At 39.8% G+C, this 26664-nt stretch overlaps 1 protein-coding gene across 4 annotated transcripts in view; it reads left to right on the forward strand.

Moving 5' to 3' along the window:
* Positions 1-25096, forward strand: part of LOC136857648 (zinc finger protein 431) — a 187147-nt gene extending 162051 nt beyond the window's left edge. For all 4 annotated transcript variants that reach the window (XM_067136465.2, XM_067136466.2, XM_067136467.2 and 1 more), the window contains 3 exons: positions 2043-2234; positions 2390-2539; positions 24706-25096. In XM_067136465.2, the coding sequence (XP_066992566.2) occupies positions 2043-2234; positions 2390-2539; positions 24706-24873 (510 nt within the window). In that variant the 3' untranslated portion in view covers positions 24874-25096. The remainder of the gene's footprint in view (positions 1-2042; positions 2235-2389; positions 2540-24705) is intronic.
* The last annotated feature ends 1568 nt before the right edge of the window (positions 25097-26664 follow it).

Genomic DNA, 26664 nt, shown 5'->3' on the forward strand with positions numbered 1-26664 from the left:
GTTTACTACAACTGTGGAATGGGTGGTGTTGATTCCCATGACCAGAGACTCGCATCATTCCCCTTCATGAGGAAGTATGTAAAAGGATACAAAAAATATATACTTCTACATGCTAGACATTTGGCTGAACAGCTGTTGGCAAGTGTGACCTTGCCTGCCTATCCAAAATGAGGATGCCCAAGCCCTGGGGATACACCACAGAGACTTCAGGAGAGGCACTGGGGACACTTTTCAACTAAAATACCCCGAACAACGAAGAAGGTTATCCCATCACAGAGATGCAAAGTCTGTGTGACACAGGGTCTGAGGAAGGAATCTTCATTTGAATGCCACCGGTGCAAGGTGGTTGTGCACGTATATGACTGTTTTATGATCTACCATACACATAAAGACTTAACAAAGAACATCTGACAGTAGTTTGGATATTTCCTCTCATTAATTTGCTGTAAAGCATGCTTTTTCAGTGTTGGTGATAATATCATGTAAAGTAATGAAAATAAATGGTACACCAAGGCACAAATAAGTTCAGTTAAATGGTATGTGAATGTGTTAAACTATACTGATCAAAGTGACTGAAAAATTATTAGAAAAATGTCCTATTAAGTACAGAAATGTACAAGATTTGTCATCTTTGGAGCCCAACATAATATTCAATCAATCGGAACAAGGAAAACAGAGAGTTAACATACTATTAGAATCATTGTACACTGCTAACTGAATTTCTGATGTTTTTGCTGGAAAAGCTAGAACACAGTACAACAGTCTTTTGTTGTGAAGCACACATTACATTTGAACAACATTTCAAAACTTTTTTAGAAAATGCAAGTTCATTTGCAAGACTTGATGACTTTTATTCAGGCTTATTGATGGGGAATATAAAATATCAGGAACTGTGGCAAGTTATTAAACTTGGTCTAATCTTTTCTCATGGAAATGCTACTGTTGAGAGTGGATTTTCAATAAATAAATAAATAAATAAAATTACTTATTGAAGATCTACATGAACACAGCCTAGTTGCACAACGTACGGTTCAAAATGTAATAAGATTCTATGAAAGCATCCAGAAACTACCAATAACCAAAGCACTCTTGAACAATGTCAGAGCTGCCCACAAAAGATATGAGGACAGCCTCCAGCAGTCAAAGAGAGCTCAAAAAGAAGAAAAGAATAGAGCAGAAAAACGAAAGATATCCTTGGAAATTAAGAAACTTGAAGATATTAGAAAAGTAAAGAAACTTGAAGCTTTGAGGGAAGAAGAAAACATCACATCAAAAATACTATTGTTGGAGAAGGCAAAACAAGCATAGCCTTGCTGATTTTCATGTATTTAGGATGGACGAAATCAACAATTAACCATTTTGACATCCAATCAATGACATTGTCCAAAACAAGGCGGTTTTTAGTGTTATCTGAAATGTATTTCAATTTACTAGAGATGTAATGGTACAAATTTACACATGTTATGACATACTGTATTAATTTTTAGCATACATTAAAATGTTTGTATTATCTATATTGTAGAATATGTTTAAGTATTTACTTTAAAGTACTAAACTATGACATTGTATTCACTTTGAAAATTTTTATTATGTAATCAAAGAGTACTGTAAGAATTAAAAGGTGAGCGGTGGACGGCTATGAGGATGGTGGAGGCAGATTTAAAAAAAAGATTGATATCCTTCCTGTCATTTAATGAGTCAAGAGTCAGAGAAATATTGTCTTTTCAGTCAGGGAAATCAGTATGAAAATAAAAGTGTGAACCATGCTATCTCTAGTCTTTCATGGTGTTCTGGTTTTTATGAACATGAGCGTATTTGATACAGCAGCTTATTAGGAACTGTTTGCAGTGTGCATCCACAACAAGTTTTCTCTGGGTTAAAGGAAGTCTGGATTAATAAGGTTTTACTGTACCAGTGTAATTTGAGATGTGTTATGTCCTAATGCATAGATGCTTTTGGTACAATGTTTTTTTTGTTTGTTTGTTTTATCCCTTCACAATTGAGGCATAATGTTGTATCAATTTTCCTCTTTGTTTCTACAGCCAGAGGATGCACCAGAAGTACCAGCTCCTGATGAAGCATCAGTGGTGAGCATGGCATCTGAGTCAGAGCTTCAACTCAATCACTTAGCACACCCTGGAACAGTGCAACTGGATGCATCACATTCGCTGCAGGTCACAGATGAAGAAGGCAACCCCATTAGATTCACCATGCAAGACGGACGTGAGTTGCAGGTATTTGACCCCTCACTCTCTGAAATACTTATTAAATGAGAATTTACAATGCTTTAAAGTTTTCCATATCTGTGACAGAGTGCCACCTTGGGATTACTTTCTTATATTGTAAATCTTTATTTGGATTAACATTCATCTCTATTTCTCTTATACAGATTACAACAACAGATGGCCAGTCTATTACGGTTACAACAGTTGATGGTCAGACAATTCCTTTGCACTTGGGTAATGGTCATCAGTTTTCTTCTCCAATGACAAGTCACATCCAACCTGTTGATGAAGAAGATGACGTTGAAATGGAACAGGTTTGAAAATACGCCTGCACTTATTGCTTTTTAACAATCACTCCCAAAGCTCCTTACTATAAGTAAATACATTAGAGACAATACAGTACAATTCGTAAGTGGTGCTCATCTTCATGAGACCTGGTAACTTAGTGCCAAAGTCATACAGAAAGGGATAAATAAACTGTCTCTAGAAAGAAAGTGTTTTTGTGATATTAATTTCAAAGTTGCTGACGCAATTCTGGATATATGAAAGAAGAATTGATTACCGGGGTATTATTTACTGAAATTAGACATATATTATACTCAGGACATGAACAAATGCATTATTGTGAAAGGGCTTGATTGTTCATTCATGACTTCTTTGGCATTCCTGTTTGAATGTTTGTGGTTATACTTTTCTTTTTCCCCATTAAAAAGAAACTTGTATCATCACCTAAAGACCCTTCTTAATAAACTAATTGGCACATTCTTTACCCGCATAATTAATTAAAATTAGAATTTATGAGCTGGGCAATCTTACTTTTAACTTAACCCTTAAACTGGTAGTTGAAATAACTCTAACCGGTGGGTGTGCACCACACATTTGCAGAACCTGATGTACGTCACTCTCACAGATGTATTATTCTCAGAATATGCACTGAAACATTCAACATGAACTGGACTACTTGAAAAGTGGTTTGCATTTACCTACAATATACTATTTTTTGTTTTAATTTTCCACCCTTTTAAATGCCCCCTCAAAAAATTCAAAAATATTTTTTACTTACACATAAAATATAAATGACTAATCAGTTTTCTGAAACTTATTGAAATATACACTTTGTAGAGAAATTAATTCTGATGATAAGCATGCAAATTTTAAGTGAATAGTGTTAATACTTCAGGAATTATTCTATAAAAAGTATAGAAGTTGATAGAGCTCTGACGGGTGTTCATAACCAACCTCAGGTGGCACAACACTTATCCATTCTGCTGCAGTGGGCCTTGATTTTACCGATGTTCAGTAGAACCTCGATTATACGTTCCTCGAAACTACGTTTTCCCGTATTATTCGTTCAAATTACTTGGTCCTGTGAGCATCCTAATTAAATCACGTAAAATTCCTGCATTATCCGTTCCTCCAAGTAACGATTTCCTGGATCAACCGTCCATATTTGAGGAAGTACTGTACCGGAAAAGCGATCGGCGGTGAATTTGCATAAGGAACCATCTTAGCATCGCATTCGGGTGGTACCGTTTAGAGAATCCTCGGAAATCATAAAGCAGAGTGTGTCCACAACAATTGGAAGGAGACAGAGCGCATTTTTACAGCTCTACTTGAAGACGGAACAAGTTTCGTCAAATGTTCGTACTTGCAAAATGTCTACATTAATGTGCAGGATTACATGTTTACTTTGTTACTTTTTTCGAGTGTATCGCTGAACAGGTTTTCGGCACTTCCCTCAGGGCACTGTATAGTCACTGGGCTTTCAGGCAGGAATCGAAATGGCTCCTTCTTAATTAACACAAATTTAGTATTTTAATATTATCGCCCTAATGCAAGACTGGGAATTTCACGTTTTTGTGTTAAAATGTTATAAAACTGCAGTCGTTTTATTTGCGCACGTTACATTTAAAAACTTTGTATCATTTCGCACTCGTACCGGCTTGTACAGCGAGCGCATTTTCCAGCTGAGCTCAACGTCATGAATAATCATAATTTCGGAAGTGTTAATGATATTTTTCTCTTTCCAATTTGATTGTGATTAGTTACGGGCAGAACTGAATATAATGCATTCAAGAACTTGAGGATTGGTACTTACATTTTCAAAACCATATTCCCGAGTTCAACATAACCTTTAAAAGTCGATGTAGGGTTAATTTACGCGGTACAAGATTTCCATAAACTGACTACAAACAGTATACCGGTGACCAAATTACAATGGAAGATTTTAAAAAAAAAAGGATTTCACCATCGTGTTGGGCGCTTTTGTTTCTAATGTGCTTTATTGTATTAGATTAGAGAATAAAAAACTACTTGTGGCCGATTGTTGTTTGGATTGGCATTACAGGTATTAGATTTTTTGAAGAGTTTGGCTGATCAAAGTTTCTGAACTTAAAAGAAGTTTTCAGAGGAAACTGACGAAGTTTCCCCGGTAAAACTGAATGTACAGTTTCGAGAATTTTAAGTCCCGTACCGGTAATTGTTTGAAGCCGGCCCCACGGTCTAACTTGCCTGCCTCTCACCCGGAGGGCCCGGGTTTGATTCCCGGCCAGTCTGGCATTTTTACCTGGATATTGAGGGCTGGTTCCAGGTTCACTCATTCTACGATTAGGTACCTTTAATTGAGGAGCTATTGAATGGTGAGATTGCGATCCCGGTCTAGAGAGCCAGGAATAACGGCCGAGATGATTCGTCACGCTGACCAGGCGTCACTTTGTAATCTGCAGGTTTTTGGACCGAGCAGCGGTCGCTCGGTAGGCGGAAGGCCCATTGTGGCTGTAGTTTGGTTTGGTTTAGGGGTGTTTGTAAGATTATAAGTATACATATTTCACTTTTTTTTAATGCTTAGCCAAATTGTTGATGGTTCATTCATTCCCGGATTTTCCGTTTTCCCATGTTGTACGTTTTTTATTCGTGGTCCCTCCAAAAACGGAGAATTGAGGTTCCACTGTATTTCATTCTATAACAATATCATCATTTAAATCTGAAAATATAGCCATCGTTTGCGCATAACGCACAGTAAACAATGAAAACAAGCCACAACAAAATCGGCACGTGTTTCTGAGTTGTACGAATTGCAACCTTTTTTTTTTTTTTTTTTTTTTTTTTTTTTTACAAAGATCTTACACGTAAATGAATGTATTTAACACCAAAACATTCTAAGGAGAAAATTTGCCTGATGAATGCTGCCATCTAACGGAAAAAAATCGCACTTCTTGTACCTGTATTTACTGGTAAAGTAGACCTGACGGTCTATCGTCAGCGGCAGTTGAGATAGGCGCACACCTGCCGATCTGTTGTCAGCTACTGGTTCGAGGATTAAAGCCTATAATGTAATGTTGATTGTTTTGTTTCAAGGTTAGGTCAGGAACATCCTGCTACCATATGTGACAGTTGATGATACTGCCTGTGACTGCCTGGCTGAGGCTTGTGCGGCCAGTGCCAAACCCAACAAACTAAGGAAGAACCAATGCCTAAGGGTGGAGGAGTTCATTCACCCTTAGGAGGCTTGGTGAAGCCTTTGTGTAGGAAATGACACACAAAGTGTGGCAGGGGACTGCCAAAGGCTAAGGAAGATTACTCCCAACAGAAAATCCTCTACAGTGTTAGGCCTAGAAAGCCAGCTGAACAGAGTTTGTTGCTGTCAAAACCAAAACAAGACTCAGATTAAAAAGTGTTAAAATTACCAGACATGACAACTCTTCATGCAACTCACGAACTTGAGACAGCCAACAACTCGAAGCTCATCGGAGATGTATGAAGAGACCGACATTACACAGGAAGAAACTGCTCAGAATTGGAACCTTCAATATCCTCACCCTTATTTGTAAATGCAAAGAAATTGCAGACCTCTAGGACAGGACAGGCCGGGCGCACACTCTGGATTTTAAGGTCGAGTGAGACAAAATGGAAATGTTCAGAAAGGTTATATATATTGTACTAGAGTGGAAACCCTAATGAAGCCAGAAATGGAGTTACCTGTGTTCTCCACAAAGATGTTTATGTGCAGACCCACATAATTTATATGAGTGACAGAATCATTAAAATGAAATTACCTGTTGGCCAGGTGTCCCGTACCTTTCTCCAAGTATATGACCCTCACGCAGGTTCTCCTGCAGGTGAAGAAGATTAGTTCCTTGTAGATCTAGAAGACAAAATAAAGGAGGTCATCATCATAATTATGAGAGACCTGAATGCCCAAGTAGGGATAGATAGGCAGGGCTCCAAAGACATCATAGGCTTTCATGGCTATAGTGGTAGAAACCAGGAGGGAGAAAACCAGATTGACTTCTATGCACGGAATAACCTGAGCATACAAAACTCTTAGTTTCAGAAGAGATACAGCCATAAAATCGCACGCTACAGTTGGGATGGGAAGCAGGGGACAGTAATGTAATAGACTATATTTTATAACAACTGATAAATGTGTTAACCAGTACATCATTGATGTTAAGGTTATTCCAAGTGAAAGTCTCAGTGGTGACCACCGGCTTTTGGTTGTGCACGTGGGGAACGTCCATGTGCAGAATGTCAAGCGCAAGAAAATTACAAAGACCTGATTGCTAAGGGAAGATGGGAAGAAAGAAGACTACCAAAGAAAGATCTCAGCCAGATGACCAAAAAATGAAAAAAGAGGAACAGAAGAATAATGGCTGTCGTTCAAGGACACCCTGGTTTCATAAGATGAATCACTGAATCATGTAGGACAAGTGCAATATGCAGGGAGAAAGAAACACCATGGTAGAATGAGAGGGTGAAAACTGCTGTGAAAGAAAAAATGCAGCAAAGAAGAGGCTAGATAACAACAACAAAAAAAAACAGAAATCATTCCACCAAGAAGATGAATTTCAGTACCTGAGGCACAGGAATAGAAACAAGAAATTATTTGTGAAACAGCTGATTGAAGAAAAGTAAAAGTGTTGGGATGAGTTCACTACCAGGCTAACAGAAGACTGTGAAAGTAATAGGAAGAAGTAGTCAAAAATAGAAGAAGGAACACCTTTGCACTGGTGAAGACAGATCAAGGCATCAGAGAAAAAATGAACTACTTGAATACTTTACTAAATGGACAAAGTCTTCGAAATGATATCACTGAAGACTGCAGTTTAAATCTGAGTGATGGAGCACAACACCAGCTATAATATCGGTAGAAGAGGGGTCTGAGCTTGGAACATCAGGAATGTTATGTCCCCAGGGTTTGATGACCTCACTGGTGACATGTCCGGTTCTATGGCTAAATGGTTATCGTGTTGGCCTTTGGTCACAGGGGTCCTGGGTTCGATTCCCAGCAGGGTCGGTAATATAAACCATCATTGGTTAATTTCGCTGGCACAGGGGCTGGGTGTGTGTGTGTCTGTGTGTGGTCTTCATCATCATTTCATCCTCAGCATGATGCGCAGGTCGCGTACGGGCGCCAAATCAAAAGACCTGCACTGGCGAGCCGAACATGTCTTCGGGCACTCCTGGCACTGAAAAAAAGCCATACACCATTTCATTTTCACTCGTGGTGTGATAAAGGCAACTGGAACTCAAGGCATACAGTAGTTGTATAGAGTACTGTTTGTCATCGGGAGAAATAACAATATACCAGAGGAGTGGAGGAAAAGTATCATTATACCCCAATATAAAAATGGAAACGGGAAGAAATGTGGAAATTATATGGGCATCACTCTACTTTCTCACACTCTTAAACTTCTGGAGAAGATAATTGAAAGAAGAATCAGGAATATAGTAGAACCGTAGCACTGCAGACCTGATATTTGCTCTCAGAAGGCTAATGAAAAAGCACTGGGAATATGGTAAGAACTTGGTGATAGTTTTTATGGACATTTGAAGGCCTACGACATTGTGCTTAGGGAGATAATCTGGGAATGCCTTGAAGGTACAGGTGTACCAGACTTCCTGATTGGTAAAGTTGTCACTCTGTCAAAAATGCTTTAGCTGTGTCCAAGTACAGTATGGAAGATCAGATTGGTTTGAAACCAACTTCCAGTAGAGAAGTGCGTTGTCACAACTCGTGCTCATCGTCATGGATTTGATCATAAAATCCATTGAAGAATATTTCAAAGAGCCTAACACAGATATATGCGGATGATGTTCTAATCTTGGGAGAAAATGAAGCAGAAGTACAGGAGAAACTAAACCTTTGAAATGGCAAGTTTAAAGAATATGGACTAAACATCAGTAAAACAAAAATGACTATAAACAGGAAATTCACAGATTCAAATACACTGACTGACAGAGCAAATGCAACACCAAAGAGGAGTGGTTCGAAAGGGATGAAAGTTGGGGAAAAAACAGAGTCGGCACGGAAGAATAATTGATGTTTATTTCAAACCGATATGCAGGTTACACAATGCGCATGGCATCAACTCGGTAGGATGTAGGACCACCGCGAGCGGCGATGCACGCAGAAACACGTCGAGGTACAGAGTCAATAAGAGAGCGGATGGTGTCCTGAGGGATGGTTCTCCATTCTGTCAACCATTTGCCACAGTTGGTCGTCCGTACGAGGCTGGGGCAGAGTTTGCAAACGGCGTCCAATGAGATCCCACACGTGTTCGATTGGTGAGAGATCCGGAGAGTACGCTGGCCACGGAAGCATCTGTACACCTCGTAGAGCCTGTTGGGAGATGCGAGCAGTGTGTGGGCGGGCATTATCCTGCTGAAACAGAGCATTGGGCAGCCCCTGAAGGTACGGGAGTGCCACCGGCCGCAGCACATGCTGCACGTAGCGGTGGGCATTTAACGTGCCTTGAATACGCACTAGAGGTGACGTGGAATCATACGCAATAGCGCCCCAAACCATGATGCCGCGTTGTCTAGCAGTAGGGCGCTCCACAGTTACTGCCGGATTTGACCTTTCTCCACGCCGACGCCACACTCGTCTGCGGTGACTATCACTGACAGAACAGAAGCGTGACTCATCGGAGAACACGACGTTCCGCCATTCCCTCATCCAAGTCGCTCTAGCCCGGCACCATGCCAGGCGTGCACGTCTATGCTGTGGAGTCAATGGTAGTCTTCTGAGCGGACGCCGGGAGTGCAGGCCTCCTTCAACCAATCGACGGGAAATTGTTCTGGTCGATATTGGAACAGCCAGGGTGTCTTGCACATGCTGAAGAATGGCGGTTGACGTGGCGTGCGGGGCTGCCACCGCTTGGCGGCGGATGCGCCGATCCTCGCGTGCTGACGTCACTCGGGCTGCGCCTGGACCCCTCGCACGTACCACATGTCCCTGCGCCAACCATCTTCGCCACAGGCGCTGCACCGTGGACACATCCCTATGGGTATCGGCTGCGATTTGACGAAGCGACCAACCTGCCCTTCTCAGCCCGATCACCATACCCCTCGTAAAGTCGTCTGTCTGCTGGAAATGCCTCCGTTGACGGCGGCCTGGCATTCTTAGCTATACACGTGTCCTGTGGCACACGACAACACGTTCTACAATGACTGTCGGCTGAGAAATCACGGTACGAAGTGGGCCATTCGCCAACGCCGTGTCCCATTTATCGTTCGCTACGTGCGCAGCACAGCGGCGCATTTCACATCATGAGCATACCTCAGTGACGTCAGTCTACCCTGCAATTGGCATAAAGTTCTGACCACTCCTTCTTGGTGTTGCATTTGCTCTGTCAGTCAGTGTATTTTCCTGGAGGGAACTCTTGTTACAATCTGTTTCTAACTTCAAAAACCTTGGAAGTATTATTTCCAAAGATAACACAATAAACCAAGAAATACTTAATAGGACTCGGGGCTCTGGAATGATAAAATACCCCAGAAAGCAAAAATGACAAAGTTTCTTACCTACTTCATTCTCATTCTCACCTATGGACTCAAAACGTGTACCCTACATACCATATTTTATCGCGTAATTGACACACTATTTTGACGAAAAATACAGGCGAAAACTTTGGATGCATAAATTATTTACAGTTCATTTACATTTAAAAGATACATCAAATATAAACACAATTGATTCAGCTCATTTGCGATTATCGTCATTTGGCATAAAATTCCGGCGTGATATTTTTTCTGAAAAGTCAAATAGGGTACATCAGATTAGTTAGACGCATGGGTTTGAAGTACCAATACTGGAAAATATTCTTCCTGTTATGAGCTGACAATACGAATTGAAATGAAATAAACATGAGCTAATAAAAGAACAGTTTATGTAATCTCATAAGTGACACACTGACAAAAAAAGAGAAAACTGTCCAACACGAGAAGGGCGGGGCATCGAAGGAGGGAGCCTGCTAGATTTCCCCAAACCGTTTGTATTCAAACTTGGTCCATCCACCTTTTTTCTTGGGTACGAACATGGATCCCTTGCAGAAATTTTACTTTAGGCATTGCTTTTCATTTCAGAACAACGTAAGGTGCAAGCTTTCTGCCATCACCTGTTACAGCAAGCATTGCAGTACATCGTTGTATTTTGCTTCCTCGATAACACTCAATGTCCACTTGTTATCGATTGTTCGACTTTGTGGCATATGGAAACTGATTGGCGTCTGACCTGCAGTTCCTATTTGGGAGATCAAATATTCCTTCACTTGACGCTTCTCAATCAGAAAGCAATGAAAATCAGTTACTTTTTGATTGAAATCATTAGTCATTTTTTGGCATAATGTTGTTCTTCATTGAAGGGAAAGTCTATTTCTGTTCATAAAATTAATCATCCAGCTGCGGCTAACCTTCAAATTAGAGACACTGATTCCATGTGCAGTGGCTATTTGTCATTCTTTAAAATACAGCATTTCGTGAGAAACGGCACATCCAAGATTGCGTAACGAAATCATACATTTAAGCAGATCCTCCTCTACTTTCGAAAACTTGCCGCCTTTTGATCTGCGAAATGCTTTATGAGACTTGTTGGTCGCTTGAAGTGCATTTCTCTGTTACTGCGGTAGTGCACGTTGCATTCGGACATTGAATACCTGCAACCCTATGCCTGTATGTTTCAACGTAACTGATAACCGCGAGTTTATTTGGTGCCATATTACTCAAATTCTTGCTCACTGTGGACTAACAAACAATTCTGAGATCACAGCAAATGCATATCCCATACCCGAAACACTCGTAAAATGTTTGTACCAGACTGGAATAGAGTGGTGACTAGTCATTTCTGTGCTGATTCACTCAATGAACTAGTGCAGTGTTATTCCCTACCGTCTCATAACAGCACATTGCCCTGTATTTGGAATGCCCGGTTTTGCAGTATGAAGGCTGCTACCTGAGTAGTTGACTTCTTTATTTCAAAACACACCCGGAGCTGCGTGATGGGTGTTCAAAGAAGTGGGTGCATCAAATACGTGAGCATTTCTTTTTCTCCACTTTGGACCCAAAAATATTGGGATGCGTAAATTATGCAAGGGTGTTAATTATGCAAAAAATACAGTTATAAGGCTAATAGTAAAGTCCAGTCAACAGAAATGTAACTCATCAGAACAGTGAACCAGAAGACCAGGAAAAACAAGATTAGAAATAAATCAAACGACTGAAATAATAAAATAATAATGAATAATAATTATATTTATTTCTTGTACTCAAAATACCTGTTACCGAGCTTTTAGGAAGACACGTATACAATGGTTTGGATATATTATGAGGATGGACAGAATGAGAACAGCAAGAAATTACTTGGACAGAGAAGTGAAAGGGGAGAGGCCAGTAGGGAGGCCAAGGAATCGATGGACATGCAGTCAAATCGAAATTCAACAAGAGGAATGTCAAGTGGGAGGACATAGAGAAACAGGAACTGTACTTTTACAGGAAGAAGTGGCAAGTGCTTGTACACCATACTCGGGAAACTGGAGCTGGAAAATGATGATGATGTGACGATGTTTTGTAGTCCTGGACCTCACTGGTCACCTTATTTGTAAAACAGGTGCTGATTTTGCTAGTTGCTTTGCATCGCACCGACACAGATAGGTCTTATGGCGACAATGGGAGAGGAAAGGCCTAAGAATGGGAAGGAAGCGGCCGTGACCTTAATTAAGGTACTGCCCCAGCATTTGCCTGGTGTAAAAATGGGAAACCACGGAAAACCATCTTCAGGGCAGCCGACAGTGGGGTTTGAACCCACTATCTCCCCGCTGCTAGCTCACAGCTGCACACTCCTAACCGCACGACCAACTCGCCCGGTTGCTGATTTTGGATTAATAAATGCACAGGGGGGAAATGAAAGACAAGGAAAAGAAAAAGTAATTGGACTATATGGATATGGGAAAAGGAATGAAGGAGAGAAAATAGTTGAAGATGGTTTTCCGTGGTTTCCCCTTTTCACACTAGGCAAATGCTGGGGCTGTACCTTAAGGCCATGACCGCTTCTTTCCCACCTCTAGCCCTTTCCTGACCCATTGTCGCCATAAGACCTATCTGTGTTGGTGTTACGTAAAGCTGGGGTGACAGAGGAATAAAAATGAGTAATTTATTACTTTCTGGTGGAAAGGACAGATTGCAGAGAGTTGATGGATGTAACAGCCTTACCAGGAGAAGCAGTCAGTGGAAATCATAGAGTTGTGATAGCAAAAATAAAAGTGGGGGAAAATGGAAAAATTCTAAAACTTTTCATTAAATTGAAGTTCAACCCACAAAAATGCATGCCCAGTGTAATAGAGATACTGTCTTCAAGACAGGATTTATCACCCATAGATGCCCAGGTAAAAACATGTCCATTCGTACAATGTTTTTATAGAACAATGCATGATCCTTTGTTTTCTATGATATTCTTGTACACTGAAGCAATGCAGACATAATTTCAACAAGAAAAGCAAAGCTGCTGCAGAAAATGTTCCCCCGGTCATATAGGTGTTGTGATCCTCCGAGTCGTCGTCGTCGTCGTCATCATCATCACTACAACTTTCTTCTGAAAAACAATACTCCAGGTCCATATCTGAGTATAGTGATTCCATGTCTACTTCTGAGTCATATTCATTTTCATTCATCATCACGTGATATTTGATGCCTGTAAGTTTCGCGTCCTAAAATTAACGCTGAATATATGAACTCGTATTTATTATGTCTGTCTACCTTCTCTCATACAGATGTACTTGTATCATTCATTTCAGGACTACTGCAAGTTTAGTCAATCAGAAATGGAATGAAGGCAGTCTTTTCTTATTTTCAAGAGAATGATTTCCCATTTGGTCCTAAATATTTTGAAGGATTGTATTTTCTTTTAGCATAGGGTGTCTTAATTTTTTTTCTTTGGCAATAATCGAACTTTCAAAATCACTTTCACTGAAATGCCTGCCTCAACAGCAATTTTGGTTGGAACAAATTTTTTTCTTTTTGTACAAAGAACCCATATTTTATGTAGTTTCGGGAATTTTTCCCTCTTGGGGAAAATAGTAGTATCCTAGATGAGGATGAAGACCACATTTATTATAATATCCAAAAACTGAACATGCCGGCGTATTTATCACATTTAAAACTACTTTACACTGTACAGTAATACAAAGAAAAACTAATGTTGAAAACACAGCAACGAAGAAATTATTACAAAGCCCAAAGAACTCACGTCAACGTCATGCATGGTCTCAAACTGGCAGTAGCTATTACTGTGACACAGCTGCTTAGCAAGACATCTCGGGTGACATGATGTCACCAACCCAAAGTAGAAATATTTGCCTTGGCTTTTTCTGGAAAATGGCCTTGCGTAGAAATGTGTGAATACTGGTATTGTAATCAGACAAGTCCAAACTAACAAATGTAAAAATATAAATTTTTAGTTCTCCTTTAACTCCTTAACTGGGTATGAAATTCTCCACATGCATAATCTGCCCTGGGTACTCCCCCCACCCCCTTGTGATATTTAAACCTATCCTGCAAAAATGTGTACAATTAAACCTCGATTCTCCGCTTTTGGCAGGACCATGGAAAAAAACAACACAAGAAAACAGAAAATCCGGGAACGAACGAACCATCAACAATTTGGCTAAACATCACGAAAATGAAATACAGTGGAACCTCGATGATTCTCCGTTTTTGGAGGGACCCCAGGAAAAAAAACGTGCAACACGGGAAAACGGATAATTCGAGAACAAATGAACCATCAAGAATTTGGCTAAATGTCACCAAAATAAAATATGTACACCTGTTATTATAATCTTTTAAACACTCCTACACCAAAGTACAGTTCCAATGGACTTTCTGCCTACCAAGCGACCGCTGCTCATCTCGAAAGCCTGCAAATTACGAGGTGACACATGGTCAGTGTGACGAATCCTCTCGGCAGTTATTCCTGGCTCTCTAGACCGAGGTCGCCATCTTACCATTCGATAGTTCCTCAATTAAAGATAATCGTAGAATGCGTGAACCTGGAACCAGCCCTCATATGCAGGTAAAGATGCGTGACCTAGCCAGGAATCGAACCCGGGCCCTCCGGGTGAGATACAGGCAAGTTAGACCACGGGGCCGGCTTCAAACATTAATTACCGGTACGCGAATTAAAAATCTCAAAACTTTACATTCAGTTTTACCAGGGAAACTTCATCAGTTTCCTGTGAAAACTTCTTTTAGTTCAGCAACTTTGATCAGCCAAACTCTTTGAAAAACCTAATGCTGGTAACACCAAGCCAAACAACAATCGACCACAAGTAGTTCTTAATTCTCTAATCTGCTAAAATATAGCACAATTAGATACAAAAGCGCCCAACATGATGGCAGAATCCCTTTTTTTTTTTAAGCTTCCATTTTAATTTGGTCACCGGTATACAGTTCGTAGTCAGCTGATGGAAATCTTGTACCGCATAAAGTAGGACTACATCAACTTTTAAAGGTCATGATGAATTTGAGAATATGGTTTTGAACGTAGCTATTGATTCTCGAAAATTCTCAAATGCATTATATCCCATTCTGCTCGTCACTAATCACAATCAAATTGGAAAGAGAAAAAGTATCATCAAAACTTCAGAAATTATGGTTATTCGTGACCTTGAGCTCAGCTGGAAAGCGCACTCACTGTACAAGTCGGTGATAGTGTGAAATGCTGCAAACTTTATAATGTAACGTGCGTGTGGTTTTTATAACATTTTAACACAAAAACATGAAATTCCCAGTCTTATATTAGGACCAATACAGTAACAGGCAATCTCAAAACCTCCCATGGCTTTATGTATGTAAGATGCAACATCTGTTCTGGTCTCGATAACATAATCGTATACAATGATATTAAAATACTAAATTTGTGTTTAGAAGGAGCTGTTTCGATTCCTGCCTGAAAGCCCAGAGACTATACAATGCCCGGAGGGAAGTGCCAAAAACCTGTTCGGCGATACAATCGAAAAAAGTAAAAAAATTTTAAAAATTAATCTAACCCTGGACATAATATAGACGTTTTGCAAGTACGAACATTTGACGAAACTCGTTCCGTCTTCAAGTAGAGCTATTACGTAAAATCAGCTTCATGGTCCGTATTGCACTTCAATAGAATCACAATTAAGTATGTATTTATTTATTTATTTATTTATTTATTTATTTATTTATTTATTTATTTATTTATTTATTTATTTATTTATTTATTTATTTATTTATTTATTTATTTATTTATTTATTTTCCACCTAGTCTATACAATGATTGCTTAAGGCAATTTAATGGCTAAAAGTGGTACATGTTTCGTATATTATCAACATCTTCAGCCACATAACACTTGTTTAGATGAAAAATATTGACAAAGTAATGCTTTAGAGGAAGTGTACTTAAAATTAACATGAAATTGACAACATTAAAACAAACAAATAACTCAAGAGAAAATATATTAATTATTTCTACAATTGAAAGCAGACATCAAGGAAACACTTGTACAATATTCCATAGAGAATATGTCCTAATGAATATTCTTTTCTTAATAATTCATGAAAAAAAGGTCAGTTTATAAATTATACAATTTATAAGTAATTGTCGAAATGAAGAAATCCAGATATCACAGTGTGGCTCTTATTATTAATGCAGATGAAAATATAACATTCCTAGTTGTCAATTCTTATTAAGCCTGCTTTCCTTTGGAACAGTAACTCCTGTCATTCTTTCACAGTTTTGTGTCTGGTGTAATATTGATGATGCGTTCTTCCTTGCTCTTGCACCTGAGGAGGTGGAGGAGCGGGGAATATAGGTGTGTCAAGAATTTCCTTGCTGTCACCTATAGCTTCAACTGAGGAGGAGGAGTAAGTTGTAGGGCTATCTGTAGGTGGAGAAATTCCAATTCTTTTTTCGTGATCTTTCTCAAGCATTTTCAAATATACTAGAATTTGATAATATAATGGATTCTTATATTCTACAGCCTCATTAAGGTTACCTTTTTCTTTACAAGTTGGTCTAGATGAATGTATAGATCTTCATATGTGTTCATAGGACAATCTGGCCGCAATTTTAAAGTTAGATATTTGGAGCATGTGAATGCTGAAAAACACAGAAGATTCTCAGCTATGGGATCACACATGACTGCCACAGGTCATAAATTTACAAACATAGAACAAGACCTGACCATCATAAAAAAATTTAAAAAGGGCAGCTTAATGAACACATTTGAAGATCTGAAATTTCTGGACGGTTGATCTGGGAAATTGTTTCTTCGAGAAATGGATAATGCAGGATTTTTACAACGTGATTTAATTAGGATGCTCGCGGGACCACGTACTTAGAACAAATAATACGGGAAAACGTAGTTTCCGGGAATGTATAATCAAGGTTCTACTGTATGTACAATTATAATCTTACAAACACTCCTACACCAAATGAAACTACAGCCCCAATGGGCCTTCGCCTACCAAGCAATCGCTGCTCAGTCCAATGGCCTGCAGATTATAAGGCAACGCATGGTCAGTGTGATGAACCCTCTTGGCCGTGGTCAGTGTGATGAACCCTCTTGGCCGTTATTCCTGGCTCTCGAGACCGGGGTTGCTGTCTCATCATTAAGTAGTTCCTCAATTAAAGGTAATCATAGGCTGAGTGGAACTGGAACTAGACCTCATATCCAGGTAAAAATGCCTGACCTGGCCGGGAATCGAACTTGGGCCCTCCAGGTGAGAGGCAGGCAAGTTAGGCCGAGGGGCTGGCTTCAAACATTAATTTCCGGTGCGCAAGTAAAATACTCAAAATTTACATTCTGTTTTACTGGAAACTTCGTCAGTTTCCCATGAAAACTATTTTTGGTTGAGGAACCTTGATCAGCCAAACTTTTCGAAAAATCAAATGACGCCAACCCAAACAACAATCGACCACAAGTAGTCTTTAATTCTCTGATCTAAAGAAATAAAGCACATTAGATAAAAAAAACAGCCATCAGGATGGTGATATCCCGTTTTTAAATCTTGCATTATAATTGGGTCAATGGTATACTGTTTGTAGTCAGTGTTCGGAAATCTTGTACCGCGTAAATTAGGCCTACATCAACATTTAAAGGTTATGTTGAACTCGAGAATATGGCTTTTAATGTACGTAGCGATTCTCATAAGTTCTCAAATGCATTATATTCAATTCTGCCTGTCACTAATCACAATCAAATTGGAAAGAGGAAAAATATCATTAAAACTTCAGAAATTATGGTTATTCGTGACCTTGAGCTCAGCTGGAAAGCACGCTCTCTGTACAAGTCAGTATGAGTGACAAATGATACAGGCTTTTTAAATGTAACGTGCGCAAATAAAACAACTGCGGTTTTTATAACATTTTAACACACAAACATAAAATTCTCAGTCTTATAAAAAATGAATACCTACCTACAACCTGTTTTCCAGTCTTGGACCGGGTCAGGGATGTAATGAATGAGCCAGATATAGGCTATTATTACAATGGGGTCGCCACTCCCAAGGTAATATTAATGACTCTTAGTCTTATATTAGGACCAAAACAGTAATAGGCAATCCCAAAACCTCCCATGGCTTTATGTATGTAACGTGCAACATCTGTTCTGGTCTCAGTAACATAATCGTATACAATAATATTAAAATACTAAATTTATGTTAAGAAGGAGCAGTTTCGATTCCTGCCTGAAAGCCCAGTGACTATACAGTGCCCTAATGGAAGTGCCGAAAACGTGTTTGGCGATACAATCTAAAAAAAGAAATTAACCCTGGACATAATGTAGACGTTTTACAAGTACAAACATTTGACAAAACTCGTTCCATCTTCAAGTAGAGCTGTCGAAATGCACTGTCTCCTTCCTGTTGTTGTGACCACCCTCTGCTTTATGATTTCCGAGGATTCTCTAAACATTACCACCCAAATGCGCTGCTAAAATGGTACAGTACTTGCTCTAATTATCACAATGACAGAACGTTAACACCAAGATCCATAAGTATGCCATAGCCGTCCTCTCGTGAGATACAGTTTCTTGAAAAACGCTTAATCGAGGATTTAGTGTTCATGAGACTGAAATTTCTGGACAATTGATCCAGGAAGTCGTTTCTTCGAGGAACGGATAATGCAGAATTTTTACAACGTGATTTAATTAGGATGCTTATTGGACCACGTAATTTGAACGAATAATCTGGATAAGCATAGTTTCTAGAAACATATAATCGGAATTCTACTGTACACGGTTAGTTTAATGTAGTATGATAGTGATTATTATACTTCAACCCCCTGTGGGTGGGGGATGCAGATGAAGAATACACCCAATGTATCCCCTGCCTGTTGTAAGAGGTGACTAAAAGGGGCAACCATCAAACTACTTGTGATTATTAGCAGCAGAGAGCAGTTCACTGTGGGTTTCCAGTACCTGTAATTAGTACCACTATATGCGGAACATTATGGGCTTACGTTGCCTGTGATTTATACCATTATGTGAGAAACTTCACAGGTCCGGGCGTTGGTCTGCATTGCCTGTGATTTGTACATAGTATGTGAGGAACACCATGGGATAATACGAGTCCCTGTGATTAATACAACTATGTGATGTGCACCATGGGTTTGCGTTGCCTACAAGTGGCGCCATTATGTGGAAACGCCATTGGTCTGCGTTACCTGTATGACGTACAGTATTTGCGAGTAGTACCATAATGTTTGGAACACCGTGAGTTTACGCTACCTTTGATTAGTACCGCAACTTGAGAAATACTATGGTTCTACTTTACTAGCGATATGTGCCATTATGAGGGACCATTTGCTTTGGAAGCAGTCCCTTGGTCAGTAGTTTCTGGGAAGGTGAGGCATTGCGGGTCGGATCCACTGATTGTTTTATTCATATTCATCCATTCATTTTTCGTCATCACGTTTTGAATTCTGGTCAGTGGATGAATTTTGTACTTTTAAATTGTCATTGCGTTTCATCTCATTTCGTACCCTTACATTGCCTCTGATTTGTACCATTATGTGAGAAACTCCACAGGTCTAACCTAGATGTTAGGCCCCTTTAAACAACAAACATCATCATCATCGTATACTTCAATAATGGGTTACTAACATTATTTATACCGAGCTCGATAGCTGCAGTCGCTTAAGTGCAGCCAGTATCCAGTATTCGGGAGATAGTAGGTTCGAACCCCACTGTCGGCAGCCCTGAAAATGGTTTTCCGTGGTTTCCCATTTTCACACCAGGCAAATGCTGGGGCTGTACCTTAATCAAGGCCACGGCCGCTTCCTTCCCACTCCTAGCCCTTTCCTGTCCCATCATCGCCGTAAGACCTATCTGTGTCGGTGCAACGTAAAACAACTAGCAAAAAAAAAAAAAAAAAACCTTATTTACATTGTTATGTATCCAGATGATTACAGGTTTACTAGATTATCTGTGTGATACAGGTGGAAACAAGGTGTTACACACAAAGCCTTTTCACAGTCAAGACACCTTTATGTTTCTTTCCTATTCCCTTTGTACAACACACAATACATCTTTGGAGAGGTTTTTTCCTTGACGCTGTGTTGGAAATATCTTCTGGGGAGCAGCAGCAGATAAGATTGCCTTGGTGATCTAGAAGGTCAACCCATTGTTGGCTGCATCAATCCTCCAGGTGATAATATCTCACAAAGTGTCAATTGGAAATCAAGCCTCCAAAGTTGCCCACATGTTTCTTGTAGATGACATAGGCATTTAGGCAAACCATATTGATCGAGTATCGGAACATCTTCTCATAATGCTTCTTGAGACAGTCCCAAGCACTTTTCTAGCTATGGAGTTGACTGTCATACTTATCCATCCCCTCCATATTCTTATTATAGTCCAGGTCTAACACTGGTTTCCCAGTAACTCCCTTTCTTGAGTTTATCTTCTCCATAGAATCATCATAGAAAGTGCTTACATGATTGACATCTCGCTTATCTTTCCACTTGATGATCATCTGTTTCTTTCGATAGCCTGAAACTCTTTCACCCTTCTATAATTTTGCCTTCTACACAAAGTCCGTAAACTCCTTCCGGTTAGTCTTCATGGTCCTTATAACATCAGTTCTCCTTTCACAAAGCTTATCTAGTAATCTCGGGCTAGTATACCAGTTATTAGGGTACAAACAATATCCCTTGTCTAGTAACTCATCACTGACTTCAAGAACTATTCTTGCAGTTGTACTCCCTCCTGAATGGTTCTGACTATATACAGTATCCTTACCAGTATACACAGTAAATTTCCAAACACATCCAGAACTACACTCACTCAGTTTGTAGAGTTTTATGCCAAATCTGCTGCATTTTGAGGGTATGAACTGTACCCAGTTCAGTCATCCTCTCTAAAGGCGAAGGGATTCATCTACATAAACATTTTGTTCAGGAGTATAGATGGAGGAAAATTTGTTTGGGAGATGGTCGAGGATTGGCTGTATTTTGTTGAATTATTTGCAAAGTGAAGGAATTACAAAAGCAGGTGGAATCTCTTTTCGGACATCATTTTTTAAGAAATAGGGAGTAGCTGTACTTTCATGTTTTGTGAAGTAGAGGCAGTTTTCTGGCTTGTGAACAATATCCTGTAGAAGGAAAAGTCCATAACTGAAGTTTATATTTATCATATATAACCCTCCAAAAGCAAACCTTGGTCTTGGAGCATCAATCGCAACGAACTGAGCTGGCTGAGTCAAATTCTGAACGTCATCGGCGTCACTTGGTTCATCTGAAACCTCTTCACTTCCACTTTTACAGTCTCATTCACTGACCCGTTGTTCAGTAGGTATCCACTCATCATCATCATCTGATAAAGAAAATACTTAGTCATCTCTGCTTCCAAAACTGTTAAAATATCCGTACGTTAGAGCCGATCTTCACATTCTATGTATCGGTCAGAATTAATGGCATCATTATAAAAAATGTCCCTACAATTCTTTTAGCACTATTAGCGCACCAAACTACTATTTTCAAAGGCATGAAGTGGAATTTCATGTATTCTTGAATTCTCACGTGATAAATACCAGTTACTTTGCCAATCTACATGGCAGTATATACAGGTTGTTTCTAAATTCCCATTACAGACTTTGAGGGCTTGCAGTGGGGAGCAACACGGTTAAGTTTATCATAGGAACTTGTGTCTGGAAACGTGGTCTTCCCGCTCCCTGCAAAAAAAAAAAACGCCGCAGCACGCATTCACAGCTCGCGCATTTTTAGCGATCTGTCCGACGCCCTTGCTAGTCGTCTTGGTCCAGTTACAGGTGGGGTTTGATGTGACAACCACCGACGTCCATACAAGACACGCTGCCTTCGTACCATGTTCTTGTACACGTGATCACCAATCCCTGGCCCTTCCAACAACCAATGCAGCCATAACTCGCGCCAGTAGGTCTTCCTAGGATTCCACAGGTCTCGTAAATCAAGGTTTTCATGTGACCCCACAGGAAGTAATCTAGCGGTGTTAAGTCGGGCGAACATGCAGGCCAAGCAATCGGGCCACCGCGACCTATCCACTGTTGCCCAAATCTTTGGTACAGGTGATCTCGGACCGCAAGTCAAAAATGAGGTGGTGTGCCATTATGCTAAAATCACATGTTTTAACGCACATGCAGTAACACATCGTCCAAGAATTCATGCGGTACGTCTTCAAGTAATACCTAGTACGCGGCACTCATGAGGTTTTGTGGAAGAAGGTATGGCCCAATCACACATCCATTCAAAAAACCTGCCCAAATGTTCGCACCGTATCATTGCTGAAACCCATGGGGATGCGCAGCATGCAGGTTTTCAGCAGCCCACACATGACTTGTGGGAATTGAAAACACCTTCCCTGGTGAACTTTGCTTCATCAGTGAAAAGGACCCGCCATGGGAAGTGGGGATCATCCACACAATGGTGCAAGAACCACCTGCAGAAGTGGGCTTTTGACACAAAATCCTGTGGCTGCATTGCCTGTACCCTTTGGGGGTGGTACGGGTGTAGCTGCTGCTCGTGCAGAACACGCCAGACAGTTATGTGATCCACATTCAGCATTCTTACTATGTTTCTGGTACTAGTAGTATCATCCTCTTCCACTGCGTATGGAGTACAGCCTCTTCAAACTCAGGTGTGCGGCACCGCCGTGGAGCACCACAGTCGTCTCCGTTGGCAGTGAATATACTCATCTCTGAGGCTCACTGATAGACCTTAGCAAAGAGGGCGTGTGAAGGTGTCCAGCGGTGTAGAAAACGCTCCCCATACAACTGACGAGCAGCTCTCCCATTGCACCGAGTTTCACCATACAATACCATCATGTCAGCGTATTCCGCAATCGTGTATGCCATGGTCAACAGCAGCACTATCATTGAACTGTAAGTACAGTACTGTATGTACAGCTTACTGTTGTGTACATAGTAAAGAATTACTGCTGTACTGTATATGAATGAATATCACCAGCACAACAGCAGGTGCAACACGTCTCCGTGCGGATCACACGCTCAACTGAATGGCATAGAATGTCAGCAAATCTGTAGGGGTATGGAACATAACGTGATCGTTCAGTGACGTATGTACTCTAGTCGGTGGTGCCAAAAATGCAGGAGATTTGAACGTGAGCTTGGGCTTAAACTTCGCACTTCTGTGACTGTGTAAAGCTGAAATTTCAGTTTTGGGGGATCGCTCAAGTCTTTCTCTAATATCCTGAATTTTTTTTATTTTTTAGCTGGAAAATTTATATTTTCCAATAATGAATCAATTATATTGGAATGTGAATTTGCTCATTCAGGACAGATATGTAATTTCCGTATGGGAATTGAAATCTATAACTTGGTTGTGTTTATCATTGAACCTACAGTTTTCAATTTATTCAGAATTTTCTTAAATCCGTAACACATTGGCACTCGCATCCCAAGAAATTGTTTGTGAAATTCTATTTTTACTCTCCCAGCAGATTCCTACTTCAGAAATGTACAGCACATGAAAATATGCTGTCAACACTTAATTCAGAAATCATGGAATGCACTAAACCAATCAGTTACTGGTGTATAAGAAGCAATCACGTTGTAGATGTACAGAAGCTTATCAGGTATCACAAGACTAGCTGAGACCATGGCATCACTGGGTCAGGTGACTCTTGCATCAGCCACTCACCACGACACAGCACAGAGAATAATTGGCAACTCAACTGAGGCTAAACCTCTTTATTTGTTCAACCTACATTGGTACACAGTGAAACCTCGATACGATTACCGATACAACAGTAATCCACTCTGTAATGATAAAATATTCCAGTCCTGGCTTAATTCCATTAATTTAGTAACCAGCACAAAGCCCAGATCTCAATCCTACCAAGAATATCTGAAACACCATGGTGCAGTGACTGACCAAGAAGCAACCTTCAAATAAGAACAAGTTGCAACTCACACTTTTCTAGCTGTGCAATTGACTCCATGTCCAAATGAGTTACAGAGGTGGACTGACTGACTGACTGACTGACTGACTGACTGCAGATTGCTGTTTACTTTACCTTCTTGAGTTCAAAAGCTCTTAAAGTGAAGCAAGACTTTTGTGTTTGAATGAATCCATTCAGTTTCCGATATCTTTTTCTATTGTTGGGAACAGTGTCCGCAGAACTCTACATCACGCATGTAGGTTGCCAATGACTGGTTACTGAATACCACATAAGCAAGGAATGTATTGAGTGAGTGGCTGTGCAGTTTGCATTACATAGCTTTCAGCTTGCATTGGGGGGATAGTGGTTTCGAACCCCACTGTCGGCAATCTTGAAGATGGTTTCCCATTTTCAAACCAAGTAAATGCTGGTTGTGATAGATTCCTTCCCACTCCTAGCCCTTTTCTGTCCCATCATAAGACCTATCTGTGCCGTTACAACGTAAAGCAAATTGAAGGGAAAAAAGGAATGTAATGACGTGACAGTCTTTTTCCAACTCCTCTCGCCATTGCAGCCTTAATCTACCAAGGGATCAAGTTTTTCCTGGTATTTCCTCCATCACAGCTCCCAAGTACTGCCTTTTCTGGCATCCTCGCCACATGACCTAACCCACTGGATTCATTGCTTCTTAGGATGTTTGTTATCCAATATCTGCCCATCGCACTGTTTATCTCCTTATATGTTCTTTACTTCCACTTATTGTACCCATAATTCTGTGTAGTTAATTGACTCTTTCTTTTCAGGCTGAGACTCCAGAAGTGACGATTCAAGCTGTGAATGAAGATGTTTCTAATCTGGTGGAAAATGGAGGTGACATTGAGTTCACTACTCAAGATGGGCAGAAAGTAAGACTGGTTGCAACATACGTGGACCCTCTTCAGTTAACACCTGATTACCTTACAACTGCTTGAATTTGTCTGTGATCTCTTCCGTGTAAATAGAAAGTGCAATGAAACTTCGACGTATAAGTTTATAAGCACCCTTGTAAATAAATTTCGAATATACTAAACATTAAGATTCAATAAATATTAGGAAGAAATGAATTGATCTCAAAGGAACTTTTGTTTATAAAGTAAACTATTTATTTTTCACGAAAACAAATGTTCATCCGTAGATTAAAATTGTTTCATTGTACAGACATTGTTTCATTTTTAAATTTTTTATTGTTCATATAAATGTGTTTTGAGTACAAATATAGAAATACTTTTGTTTTCAAACTGTCTATGCCTTTATAATGGATCAGATTCATTATTGTTTTCCATGGGATGGCGAATACTGTAGTATGAGAGATTATCATTTTTCAAAGATTATCTGAACTGCTTCCTTTTCCCCTTTCATAGAAAATATGCAATACTTTCACTTATGGGTGAACTGTAAAATAAAGAATATCTCTGTCTACATTTTTACTAAAAGAGGTAAGTATATTCTTATTACATATCATGTTAAGTGAATTGTTTCAGTAAAACCTCGTCAAAATTTCTGCAGAGGACAAGGAAAGAGAACGTGTTAAATGAGAAAACTTCAATTGAATATTTATATTTATATCAGTTAACTCAATTTCAGTTCCACAATCAACGTAGGAAAGCAGTTAGAACGGTCCTTCATGAAAACAATGAAAGATGTCTGATTAATTCTCAACATGTATATGGCTATTTCCATGAAATATTAGGACATGAAAATAATTCAGTGAGAGAAAATTATCCCCCAAAAGTGAGTGAAGCTACACAAACGGTTTACAATGACACGTTTAATGATGTTATATCTAAAGATGAAATACAGCTTGCAACAAGTAGAATTGCGGTGGACACTTCACCTGGACCTGATTACGTCATCGTTAGAGCTATTAAAAGTGACATCGCTTCCGAGATAATTGCCACAATAGCCACTCGTATGCTTCAAACAGGACAGGTACCACCGTGTTTTAGAAAGGCAAGAACTGTTCTTATACACAAGGGAGGTGCCCCTGATGACATTGCAAACTGGAGACCAATCGCAATATTTTCTGTTGTTAGGAGAGTAATTGAGCGAGCTCTTGATAAACACCTGAGAGAATACATTGCTTTTAATCCACAACAACGGGGATTTATATCTTCAGCCGGTACACATATCAATACTTCTACACTTGATTTGGTTTTAAATTCTGCGAAACTGAACAAAACTGATCTAACAGTGATTTTTCTAGACGTCAGAAAGGCGTTTGACAACATTGGGCACCTTCATTTACATGAGACCTTGAGGACATTAGGAATACCTGAGAAATTAAAGGAACTAATAGTTAATCTCCAGACAGGAAACACTACAAAAATAGAAGCTAGTCAAGATGGCAGTGACTTACATGATGTTCGCGTGTAATAATGTCGCTTGGAACTATTGAATAATCGGTCATTCTAAGCTAAAATTTACCGTCTGAAGCACCAGAGTGAAGCTGCTAAGTACTTTTGTAGTGAGTGTGGTTTAAAATCTGCGTTGTGGAGATTAGTGTTCATTAAAGGATCAATCTCATACCTATAACCTAATCTTGTTAGCTAACTGATAATGGCCGCCTCTGTTGATGGAGGTCGGCAAGTTTTTTCTAACTCACTGAATCTAAATAATGAAAATCAGCAAGTCTCAAGTAACCTCACGAATCGACAGAATAAAGAAAGCATAATTCCCACCCGTACCGGTGAACCAGGTAACCTCATGACAACCTCTATTACTGT

Source organism: Anabrus simplex, chromosome 1, assembly GCF_040414725.1.
Source record: "Anabrus simplex isolate iqAnaSimp1 chromosome 1, ASM4041472v1, whole genome shotgun sequence".
Classification (NCBI taxonomy): domain Eukaryota; kingdom Metazoa; phylum Arthropoda; class Insecta; order Orthoptera; family Tettigoniidae; genus Anabrus; species Anabrus simplex.